The sequence below is a fragment of the Toxoplasma gondii genome, chromosome XII (genome assembly GCF_000006565.2).
Source record: "Toxoplasma gondii ME49 chromosome XII, whole genome shotgun sequence".
NCBI lineage: Eukaryota > Apicomplexa > Conoidasida > Eucoccidiorida > Sarcocystidae > Toxoplasma > Toxoplasma gondii.
The window spans coordinates 3,296,979-3,309,354 of NC_031480.1; the positions used below are offsets into that span (position 1 = coordinate 3,296,979).

General features: G+C 53.4%; 1 protein-coding gene across 1 annotated transcript; it reads right to left on the bottom strand.

Moving 5' to 3' along the window:
* Positions 1–929: 929 nt before the first annotated feature.
* TGME49_247380 (hypothetical protein) lies at positions 930–9,007 on the bottom strand. The gene is made up of 7 exons (XM_018780822.1): positions 6,326–9,007; positions 5,569–5,822; positions 4,835–5,009; positions 3,999–4,106; positions 3,197–3,271; positions 2,817–2,864; positions 930–2,494 (listed from the first exon to the last, which is right to left on the bottom strand). The coding sequence occupies exons 1-7, from the start codon at positions 8,358–8,360 to the stop codon at positions 1,869–1,871; spliced, it is 3,321 nt and encodes a 1,106-aa protein (XP_018634960.1). The 5' UTR covers positions 8,361–9,007; the 3' UTR covers positions 930–1,868.
* Between the last annotated feature and the right edge of the window lie 3,369 nt (positions 9,008–12,376).

A 12,376-nucleotide genomic window follows, 5' to 3' on the forward strand; every position in this document is an offset into this window, starting at 1 on the left:
AGATTTGCGGTACGCTTCTGTCGTCGCGTTCCTCACGTGTCTGCTTGCCCCCTCTCCGATTACCTCTGTTCTTTTTCCTGTTTCGTCCTTTTCCTGTTTTCTTTTTGTGGAGCTTTTCTTTCTCCGGCCTCTGCCTGTCCCCGTTTGCGTGGCTCCGCAAAAAGCGAGGAAGTTTCATGAACTGTTGCCTTTGAAACTTTTCAGAGATATTCCCTGTCCAGACTCCCAGGAAAATCTCTTCAGAAATCCACCGCCCATCTCGGCCGTGAAACCGACATATCCTCTCCATCTACCTGCTATCTCCTTCTGAAGAGGGGACAGCCCAGAAAGTGCAGCAAAGAATACAGAGAGAACGCTCGACGGCGAGAGGAAAAGAGAAAAAAGAATTCGACAGCTGCAGAGAGAAGGCTATAAAGTTACAGATAAAAGGATTAAGAGCTAGACACAGAAGGACCAAGAGCTCGAGATACGAGGACAAAGACGGCGACATTGAGAGAGATAGCAAGGGAAGGATAGAGGGGAAGATACAGATGGATAGAGTTGGAGATCGACAAAGAGGGAACTGGAGAGCTCGAGACAGACACGCTTAGCGAGATAGAGCGAGACAACTTTTGAGAAAGAGGCTACGGCGTCATCGCAAGAAAAGACATTTTGCGATTCACTCATGTCCTCAATTAGTGCAAATGACACATCGACGAAAAGACAGGAACTTGACATCGGTGTCTGTGTGTGCTCAGCATGTAACGCGTTGAAGAAACGCGATCGAAACATGCCTCGAATCTGGCGTCTGGACCCTGCTCCCCCCCCCCCCCCCGGGAACGTAAAAAACCACCAGCGTTTTCTCTTCTGCTGAACATGCATAAATAGAGGTGAGACGCTCCAATTGCAAGTGTGTGTGTGTGTGTCTTTATTGCTTTGTACTCGAGGTTGCGTGCATGTTTTTTTACACTTTGGGGGCAAATTGACATCCTGTGGAGTCTCTGAGTGAAGGAAGCCCCAGACCCTCGCGGCCTTCAGCATCCGTGGCGCAGCTGCCGCGGACGCTCCTGCGTTCCGTCGAACGACGGGAGCCTTTTCGGCTCCTTCGTCATCGACAGAAACATGCAGCCTACGTACATTTTCTTGGAGGCATGTACACGCACTGACACAGAGCTCGAGAGATCCACGCAAGTACACATTCAGAAGTAAATGCCCCACATGCAGCAGGAAACAAACACGGACATAAATATACATATATATATATATACATATATATATAAATACATATATATATACATATATATATATATATATATTCGTAGGTACGTTTTGAGGCATCGTTCCGCAGCAGTCACCGAGAGCACCCCCAGTTTGTACATTTACGGAGATCGAGAGTGGACGACGACCAGAGAACAGAAGTCACTTTTGAGAATTCAAGAGATCAAATAATTCTGCGCCTCGAGGGACAGTGCATCTCTGCTTTTCACGGAAAGAGACCCTCTGCGTGTCACTCTCGGATTGAAACAAGATTGCATGCACGGGGGCTGAGAACTGGCCGCCTCCCCATCGGAACCCCAGAGACCCATTATGAAAAAAGGAAAGTTCCTATCGGGGAAACCGCGTTCTTCACTTCGCGATCGCAGTCGCGTCCTCCGGCGACAAACGGCGACTCTATACGACGTCTTTTGGGGTGTGACGAACGCGCTTTCTCTCTTTTTTGGCATTCGTCTGTTTCTTTCCTGCGTCTCCGCGTCCGTCGTTTGTCTCGTTTCTTCCTACGACCCGTTGGACGCTGTGGGTCGTTGCTTTCTCGAGCGGCGTGGACAGCGCCTCTCGGATTCTCTGGACTTCCCAATTTCCAGAGCCGGTCCATGTGTCTCCGCCGTTCGTTACTCGCCTAGAGCAGGATCCTCCAGGGCGTCGCCTGCAGTTCCGTCGGACTCTTCGATCGCGAGGATGCCCCGCGGTCGCGCCTCGTTCTCCTCTTTCTCCATCCTCTCAGCAGGCTCCACTTCGCTCTCTTGAGGAAACTCAGAGAGGCAAGACATGAGCATGGGTGGACGGTCGCGTTCTGGCTCGCGCGTCTCCTCCACAGGCTCGACTTGGAAGACAGGTCCCTGAGCCCCCCCAGAGGGGAAACTCGACTCGGAGACGTTTTCTTCGGCGGAGTTCAGCGCCTGACTGGTCTCCTCGCCAGACGCCGCGGCGGAGGCGTTCGACGCTCGCTTCTGCAGCTTCTTGCGCGTCCCGAGGCCAGCCGGCGGCAGCTGAAGCAGGGGATCTTTACCCTCTCCCCGCAGCCTCTCCCGCCGTTCCTTCTTCTTCCCGCCTTCCGGCCACGGACAGTGGAAAGGACAGACGCATGCAATCGGCTCAGGAAAATTCCGCGCCACAAACGGCGCCGCCGCAGCGACGTCGCCCCCGGAAATCGCGCGGCCTCCACGGCCCGCGGCCTGCGGGGAGGCTGGTCCCTCCAGGCCCCCACCATGCCCGGCTCCCGGGAGATCCACGCCATCTGCATGCATTGGAACAAACAGGCGGCTAACTGTGACACAGCATGAGGCAAAAGACGGAGCAGAGGCGTTGCAGATCATAGTTTCCGACCTCCGAGAAAGGAAAAAAGGGAGACGGCGCAGCGGTCGCTGTAGAAAACCGTTCCTCGCCTCTGACTTCTCCACTGACAGACGGCCAGATATCCACGCAACGAAAAAGGAGCACTGGTCTTTACAAGGATCCCCTTTTGTCCATCGACAAATCCACTGAGAGACTCTAAGAAATGCATACCACGAGAGTAAAGAATCTTGACTTTCTGTTCGCTCTTCTCCGTTCGCGCTTACCGTCTCCCTCGGCCTGACGTATCACCGACTCCATGTCCGTCTCCCTCACTGAACAGACGAATGCAGAGCACGAAACTCACGGGCAGAACAATTCTCGTCCGACAGGCAAAGAAAGACGCGGAGGTAGAAGGATGTAAATTGCACAAAGAGGACAAACGAGATACACGGACGAGATGAATAAAAACAATGAGAGCAGACATGGATGAACACACAGAGACACGAGTAGGCGCGGGCGGTGACAGAAGCACAGGGAGAAATGTGAACGCCTGCAGGCCATGTTTGTGTCAGGAAGCAAAAGACGAGGTCGGCGATAAGCCATTGAAAGAAAACTGAAGAAAAGAGGAGTGAACTCGAAAGAACAGATCCTGCTCCTTCCTCACCTGTTCGACTCGTGAAGGTAAGGCCGCACCAGTAGAAAAGCCACAATAGAATCACTCCTAGTAGGCAGAAACCGCCTGAAGACAACAGGGAAGCACCGGAAGAAAAAAGCGAAAGTTACAGTGGAGAGCAAGGCTACGCAGCCAGGCGAAGCACACACGGAAGAAGGCCTTACCACCCCTACAACTCTCTAGTTTTTCGCTCTATACATGGAGCTGCATATTTTTGCATCTATGTTGCCTGTATATCTATGACTCAGCCTGCACTGCAAGTATATCGAGTTTCTCTGTGCAGATGTCTGTCTCCCAATCTCTTGCGCCTGCAGTTCTTTGAGAGTTTCTCTGTTGCACTGCCGACTCCCTCCCCTATTGTGTGTTGTCTTGTATTTCTGGAGCGAGAAAGTCAAACGTAATCGCGAAAGCAAATCCTCCCACCCACAGAGACTACGAACCTGCGACCCGTCAAAGCGTATGAAGAAGAGAAACGCATCTCAACGCCTTGCTTAGACTCTTGTCATTCACCCTCTTCCCTGTGAATTTCTATATTATGGAAAAATACGAAAAATAGTGCACTTTAAAGGAAGTGACTTCATAACAGTCAAGAACATTCTGCACACCGCGTCAGTGCTCCTGTAATTCAAAGTCCCCTCCCCCCCCCCCCATTCCCTCGCAAAGAAGCACAGTAAAAAGCCAAAAACGCGCTCCGGCTCCCCCTTCGTTTCCTGTCGAGAAGCTCGTTTTGAATGCCCCAGTCTTCGAAGAAGTCGACGCATGCAATGCCCTTTTGAACGCATGCAGTTCTCACCTGTCGCGAGGCACGCGTAGGCGAGAGGATAGTTCGCTCCACCGATGACGGGAGCGAGCGAGACAAAAACGATCGCCTTCGTCGCTTGCCACTGCTCTGCTGGCCATTCTGCAGAGTGCCGAAAGCAGCAAAGAGTGAGGAACGGGCAAACGGTGGAAACGGACTCGACAAACGTTCTCTGCATGCACGGGTGGAGCGCTCGAGAGACATCGACGGCGCGACAGGTTGTGCGTCTGGCCGCGAGGAAGAAAAAGACAGGCTTTAGGTCAGACTCTGCAGATGCTCAGTGAACTCCAGGTACTTCTACACAGCTTACAGCTCATCAACAGGAAGGTTCTGCGACTTTTTTACACAGTCCCGGTCTGTCGATACACCCAAGTCAAGTGGCGAGAGACTGAGAGAAGCGCGACGAAACAATCCTCGATTGCGAAGTCCCGAATGCTTGGGCTTCGTTTCCACTCGAACGAAAGACACAGAGCCTTTTTTTGCCTTTGAGACGGAAAGCGACAATCTCAGAATCCCCGTGCGGCCCTGAAAGGCTCAATCGCGTTTTTCCGAAGCAACGGAAGCAGTCGAGTTCAGGTTGCCCGACTCAACTTCGAAGCTCCAGACGGCATGCACACAGACGTCAACTCCCAGAGCGGCTGGCCTGTGCTTCCAGAAGGCTACAAACGAACGAATCGGTACACGAGAAATCCTGCCTTGCGTGTTTCGCTCTCTTTGAGCGCGTCTCTCTCTCTCAGCTCTCATTTGCTGCGTTTCTTGTCGCTCTCTCGTTGCCTCGGATCTTTCTCTCGCTTCAGCTTGCGTATTGCGTTCTCCTCTTTCACACTCACGAGATTCAGAGAATCGTAGGAAATACGAATTGTCCGGTTCGAGGGAGGTATTGATGACCCCGTAGAGTTTCTGAAAGGAAGGAGTAAAGGGGGGATGAAGCCAGACGCGGAAGCGGTCATCGCTCGGCAGGATCCACGGCATGGCATCCAGCTTCTCCCAAGTTGAATTACGCACCTGAGAAAGTGAAACATGGAAACGCAGTGGAGATCCGACCTGTCCCAGTCTCAGAATGAAACACGACGCTGAGAAAACGAAAACTGACGATTCACAACGACGGCGAAAAAAGAAAAACGCGAGACGACCGGGGAGAACACCAGTCCTGGAGACGAGAATCGGAAAAAGGCTTTATAGGTGCCAGTCAAGTTCCAGAAGAGGACCACGTAGCTGTGTGAAAAGACAAAACCGACGCAAATGCAAAGCGTTTCTGGAAATCAAAAAAGGCCCGAAGCACGGAACTGGAGAGAGAAGCGCATGCGTCAGGCTGCTCTTCGTTAGTCTCTGACGTGGATTCAGTCCTACATCTACCGTTCGTTTCCTAGCCGCGCCATTCTTGACTTTACATGACACTTACCTCAACGTTATTTCTGCTTAACAGCAAGTCCCTTAACAAAAGGCGTTCCGCTTCTACAGTACCTATCTCTCACCAGTGTTTCGCTTTTGCACTGAGTGTCTCAAAACGGCTGGTGGTTCTCCGTCTCTGGAATCCTATTCGTTTTCACAGCCCCGCGCGTACCATGAAGCGGGTGAAGTCCCAGTGGTAAGCGATGTCGTCTGTGGAGATGGACAGATCCTCTTCGGCGTAGTTCGCGACGACGCGGTGGACGGAAAACTTGTCGTTGAACAGCGACAGACTCTGGAGACCGCAGGGGAAGGCGCGAGGACTGTCTTCGGGGATCGGCTTTCCATCGATGCTCCTGCGCAGCGTGGGCAGAGTGAGGACCCCATTGAATGTGCGGAAGTCGAGAGCCTCTCGCTGCGAGAGGATAACTGGAGAGAAAAAGGAGCAAAGAGGCACAACACTGGGACAACGGTGAGCATTCAGAGATTCTTTCGGGGGACTGGGAGAGACTGAGACCAAAGGCAACAACGCGTCCGCAAAGCGTAACTGGACAGGTCGAATCGAAGAAGAGACAGCGTCGGGCCTACGACACTGAATGTGTGTGACTTTAGCAAAGTTAGAAGAGGTGACATGCACTCGGCCTCGCGATCCCCTCTAGTCTCGGCTCTTGTGTCTCATTCAAGGGAGACTCTGCGACGTCTCTTCCCCACTATTCACTGAATCCATCTCCCCTCCACGACAGTGCAACGCAACGCACCGCATCGCACGCATGTCCTCTCATGTCCTCTCCCCCTCTCTCTCCTGCACCTTCTTCTAAGCCCTTTCACCTCTCCCTCTGTCTCTCGTTTCTGTTTCTCTCCTCTGTGTCGTTTGCTCCTCTGCGCTCTCGTCTCTGTGTCTGCGGTCATCCTTCGCCTGTCCCCGCTCTTACTGTCACACTTGTAGCTGGTGCTGACGGATTCAGGTCCGTCTTTGAGGTAAGGTCGGTAGTTCCCGTAAAAGTCCGTGATTCTGTAGTAGACGAAGACGGGGGCTTCCAAGTGTTCCGGAACTTGGAAAACCGAAGTCGTCGTCATGCCGCTTTCGTACGGAACAACGAACTCTTGGCTCTTTCCGGAGAGGTAGAGGACGCCGAGGCCGAGGACGACGAGGAGTACGCCCCAACAGGTGCAGAACAGCGAGGTGCTCCTGCGCAGAAACAGTTGGAAAGGGAGGGGACTTCGTCTCTGCGTCTGTTGATACAGATCTGAGAGAAACGTCGTGACCTCCTTTTGACAGCCGGGACGTCTGGACGCGTCCAGATACGACGAGGTATCGCTCTCATCGTCATAGGAACGAAGTCCTTCACATCTCTCATCGCCTCGGCGAGTGCTGTCCCGCCTGCTTCTTTGCACGGAATCGAAGCCTCCCTGCAGAGAGGCTCTCGCCTGGGATCCGCGCGATTTGATGGATCGCCCTTGGCGCTCGGCCTGGTGAACTGTAGCCTCCTGAAACATGGGGAGAGGCAGAAAGGAGAAGACGGAGGAGAGAAAAGAGGCCCCGGTGGCGGGGGACGCCTCAGAGCCGCACCACGGCTGCGGAGACGTTGAGGACCTCACAGCAGCGGGAGAAGACGAGCCAGAAACGCCCTCGGGAGAAGACACAAACTGTCGAGACCAGGAGGAGAAGGCGTCTCGCCGGTGCGCCGGCGAAGCAGGAGAAGGCTGAGAGGAGAGAACCGCAGGGAGCGTAGTGACTTCACCGACTGGAGGGACGAGGGTGAAATCCCCGCCGGGGCGGTCGCGAGAGACAGGCAACTCGATCGTCGCACAAGAGGGTGACGGAGACACCTCGGAGGAGACAGAAGCCAGAAAAGGACGAGCCTCCGATGGAGGACCCGGCGGGATCGCTTTTGACGAAGTCGTGAGGCCACCGGCCGAAAATGTCTGTTCCTTCAAAGAAGAAGACAGTGTGGGCAAGGGAGAAGAGTCCCCATGGCAGGACGTTTCGGACGGGCGTTCTGCGCCAGAGCTGCGTTTCAGGGGAGGCGAAACGGAGGCAGAAGAGGAGAGCGAAGGCCCTGCTGCCTCTGTTGCTGGGCTCTGATCTTCTCTCTCATCCGTTTGGAGGCGTGGAGAGATCTCTTCTTCGGACTCGGAGTCGTGAGCCTCAGCGGGAGTCTCAGCGCGACTCTTCCGACAGTCTGGAGCTTCATCGCGCTCAGACTCGTCGCCACAGCTCGCGAGGCGCTTCGCGCGCTCTTGCGCTCTGCGAATTCGCGCAGCTACCTCGGCACACAACTCGGCGTTGACAAAGACGAAGCTGCTGGACCTGGACAAGGCGTCGGCCTCTGGGCTTGTTCGCACGATGCTGTCTTCCTTCAGTTTCTTCTCCCATCTCGCGTCCGCGAGCCAGGAAGAGACGCGCGACTGGGTCGGCGCCCAAGAGGAAGGAGAGCGAGGGACGCTCGCAGGCGGACGGGGAGACGGAGGGCCATCGGACAGATCGGAGTCGGACTCCGAGCACGAGGAAGCAGAGAGGGCAAGTGAAGAGCGCTGCTCTGCAGTCTTGCTGTGGAGTCTTTCTTGGGTGCCGCTTTCATCCGCAGCCTCACACAAAGGATCAGACAAATCGGAATCTCCTGGCGCGTTACTTGCGTTACCACGGACTGAGCGTCGTCTGCAGGTCGCTAAATCTGAAGACGAGCAAGGAGACAAGGAGGACGAGCAAGCGCAGGGACGTTCTCTTGGCGACATGGGGGCCGCGAGACCGTCAGGCTCCTGGGAACCGCGTCGGAGCAGAGGACGGTCGCTAATAGAGGGAGAAACAAAGGCATCCGGTTTCGGAGCAGTGGTGGCTTCAACCTGTCCAGCGTTTTCTCCCGCAGGAGAGGTGAGACAGTTCCGTTCAGAAGCGAACGAATCTGACAAGTTGGAGTCGCGAGAGCTGCGCCGCCGCCAGCCTCGCCTGTGCCTCGGAGAAGACATGGTCGAGGAGGGAAGAACGCTCGGAAAGAGAAGCAGACCGCCCAAGCACAGAACTGAGGCGTCGAGGCAGAAGTCGAGGCGGAAGCAGGTGAATCTGTATCGCTCAGAGGGAACAACGACGTTTGCGTCTAGACAGCAGCCGAGGCAGGGGTGTGTACCGCCGGGTCAAAGTGAGATGCCCCAGCCATTATTTTTATTCGTTCTGGTCAGCGAACTGACGGCAAATTGGCTGCGTTTCGCAGGCCATGGGACACGGGGCCCAAAGGAACTTCCCCCGCCGCAGGCCAAGCATGCAAGTTGTGCCAGCTTTTTGCCGAGCTTTATATTTTTGGCAAGTTTCGAGGGGAAGTGGAACGAAAAAACAAAGAGAGCGAAAAAACAAGGCAAACGAAGTGGACATCGATACTTGATGATCTTCTTTGCTGCGCCGTCCTTGCAGAACGGTTGCACAAGCAGAAACACCAGAGAAAAGTGAAAACAGAGGCGGGAGAAAACGCGCGGACGCGCGGACCGAAACAAGGGGGTGGGCAGGAGGACGCGTCGTTCATCCGAACGCGTCAGATTGCACATGGCCAGAACGAAGAGGGATCTGCAACGATCAATCGAGAAAACGACCCAAGGCAACGGCTCTTTGCAGGCAAGGTCGCAGCGTAGGAAATAAAGCCGACTCAGCTGGAGAGAGCAAGGAAGACGCACAAGCGTACAGACGCAAGAAGAGACGTGACGGAGGAACGTCGGGAGGCCGCGAGCTCGACAGCTGCGACAAGACAGAAGACCGAACTATCCGGTCGAGCACCGACAACAACATCTGGTGCACACATCTGCGCGACAGTAAAAGGTGTATTCTTACTCAACGCAGCAACAACACCATGTTTGGACTTTTTTCAGTGGAACAAAGGAGGGAAAATGGTTGTGTCCTGCCGCTGCGCAACCGAGGGAGGGGAGGGGGAGGAGGGAGGGGGGCGAATCGTGGAAAACGCAGATCATCACGCCAAACCTGTTTGTAAACGGAACTGTCGACCCCTATGGCGGCGACCCAACACGAGACTGTTTCAAACAGAGATCTTTCACTCTTCTTCTCCTATCGATCTTGCCAACTTGGTTGTATTACACTGGGTAAGCGGCAGGAGGCTGGGGAAAAGCCTTGCAGGGTGAGGTCAGAGAAGCCACGCACAGAGGGTCTCGTCCGCAACCCTTACAGCAGTAGAAGACGACAGACAGTGAAATTCAGCCCCGTTTCCTTTCCTCTGAAGAGAAAAAAACCTTCCTGTCTGGCCTGGAAAGGTGGACCATCCCATCCAGCTTCTCACAGATTCTCGTAGCCCACCGCGGGTCTGATGCTAAAATTCCTCAAAACAGAGTTTGACCAAGTCCATTCGCTTGCCAGAGGTCACCAAGCAGCAGATGGGAACTCGGAAACTGCGTACGAAAAGTATGCTTGAAGGAAAGAGACAGGGAATGAGCGGAAGAGTTGAGATGTATTTCTTTGAAATCGTCTTCATGGAAGAAAACTATGAAGTCGCAGAAACCATCTCTATCGTTCAGTTTCTGTCAGAGTACGTGAAAAAACTTACGGGTTTCGAAACAGAACGGGCCATCCTTTTGCATTACGGTGCACTGAAGCACAGTCCCCAGGTAAAACTGCAAAGAGTCCCTGTTGTGCTGAAAATTGCGTAAAGAAAACGTCGCACTAAGGAAGAAACATGAACAGCTCCGCAGAAACATTTCAAAATGTAACCCCACGAATAAGTATGGGACAAACAGTAACCCGACTCATTGAATCGATCAGCCTAGATTCTAAAACTGCTACAAATTCTGTTTTACGATGAGGACATCCTCCTGCATCTAGACGCTTTTGCGTGTAGTTTTCCAATGTTTGTATTTATCAAATCCAAGTTGTTTCTGTCTTCTTGTTCGGAATACACACAAAAAACGTCTCTCGTCGCTTAAGAAAAACCAAATGTTCGACTTGAGTGCAGCCGACGTCTTTTCAAGCATCTGTTATACGGTTTGGGTCAGTGCTTTCATTGCGCGTCGCCCAATTTCGTCACATATGAGAAATTTGCATGACTGCATTGCGATATGACAGCTTCTGAAGGGCACACTAGAAGTCGGTACAATATCCATGGTTTATCATCTCCCTGGAAAGCTGGTACCAGCTTCACGTTCCCTAGGCACCGCGGAAGGCTCAATCGGCTGGGAGCGGGGTGCTACACGATGAGCTAACTCGCTAGAAAGACAGAAAATGGGGAGAGCTGTTCTCAATTACCACTGCGCGCGTAAAGAAGAGCAAACGAATCCGGAAGCAGAGCTAGTTTCTCTCCTGGACTACCGTCATAACGTGACACTCACTAGCGGAAATGATGCGTTGCTTATCATAACTGAACTGGAAGGACCCGCCGCTTGCGACGCCGGGCCCAACTGATTCCGACGGCCGGTTGGTCTGCAAAAGTATCGATAGGACTGCCAAACATTCGCCAATTTCGTATTTTCGTTCGTCGTTCCCCTGTCCGCTTTGCGTCCGGGCGTTTCACGACTGGGAAGGATGAGTTTGTTCAAGACCAGCACACGGCACATCTGGGTTGGTCTCTTCGAGAAGAGGCTGTCCCTGGGAGTCACAGCGCTCCCTTCCTGAAGAAAAAAGTCTCTGTGTGCCCGACATGGATGTGCAGTTCCAGATGACACGACTATCCTTTGCGCCTCTTCATGTTTCATCAAGAACGACAAGAAGGATTGACTACCGACTCGACTAATCAACGCTTCGTCCGCTGGATTCGCGTGCGTCCTGTTTTCCTTTTTTGCCACTACTCGCTGGTCTTCGGAGCTCGCAACACACCCGGTTCGCCTCGTGAACCAGTGAGCATCTTTAGGTGAACAAACAGCGCAGATTGTCCACGTCTGATGACCATCAAGCGTCTCATTTTACCCCATGTCGGTAGAAACAATGACCCACACACTCAGCTAGCTGCGAGGATCTTCCAAGACTCGGCGCTGTACTGGCATATGTGTGAGAGAGCATGCACCTATCTGTGCATCGCAGTCCTGTTTGCAGTGATTTTGGATGATGGCGTCATACTTTGTGGATCCGCCCGTCTGTTGCTCAGAGTGGTGATTCCAGAGTATGAATATCCAGGTGAATTACACATTCCTGACGGAATGCCAGGCACCAGCAGCCTGGTACGCGGAGTTGTGGGGTCAGAGTATCCAGTTCGAGCAGAGAAACCGACGATTTCCAAAATCCCCGCACTGCGCATTTGTCAATCGACAAGAACTACGTCCTGGAACGGTGACAAAGTTTAGTCAGTGTCGAAAGGATCTTCCAGTTTTGCAAAACTACCGTCAGGCACCGTCGCGCTTTTTAAACGGCGAGTCCCAGCCCACCCACCCTCGTCGTCCACCTTGTCTTCGTTTCCCCCTGGGTGTTGAAGGGTCACTCGACTCCCCTCTTTTGCGACTTTTCCTGTGATGAGTGAATGCGTTTTGTCCATGCAGCTGCATTAACTGTTTCTGGTTAAGGAACCAGGGAGACCGCTGTTTTTTTCGTTTCTGCTTGTAGCTTCTAGTTCCATTTCTCTCCTCGAAATACGGCACATGCCAGTTGGTGTCGCATGCAGCAGCTGCGAGCATCGATTGGCTGTCTACGATGAAGAGTCGTCAAGTCCAGGGTGGTCATTGTTTCTCGGCCCTCTGCTCTGTTCGACACCCGTTTATTCGCTGCTGGTTTCACTGACGCTCTTTCCACTTGTCCAGGTGATTTGTTGTCCAGCCAAAATCCGCCTCTTGTCTTGTGCTGCCTTCGTCCCCTTCCTGCGAAACCCCCCAAGTCTCCGAGAGGCCCCCCTCAAATTGCCCGCCGCGAATTTGCCTCTGGAAACACCGCAGCAGTTACGTGGAAGTATTCCAGCCTCGACTTTGTTCTGTCGTCGCATCGCCTCTCTCCCCTCGTTTCAACTTCCTCTCCTTCCACCCAGCGGCGATCGCGGCTCCCTTCCCTCCGTGACTTCTTTGCCGTGAGT

What these genes read in the sequence shown, in the direction of transcription:
- TGME49_247380 (XM_018780822.1), bottom strand. Translation starts at nt 8,360, where the DNA reads ATGTCTTCTCCGAGGCACAGGCGAGGCTGGCGGCGGCGCAGCTCTCGC. An exon ending in CTACGCGTGCCTCGCGACAG is followed by an intron (nt 3,272 to 3,998) that starts GTGAGAACTGCA and finishes TGTTGTCTTCAG; the next exon opens with GCGGTTTCTGCCTACTAGGA. An exon ending in ACGTCAGGCCGAGGGAGACG is followed by an intron (nt 2,495 to 2,816) that starts GTAAGCGCGAAC and finishes CAATGCATGCAG; the next exon opens with ATGGCGTGGATCTCCCGGGA.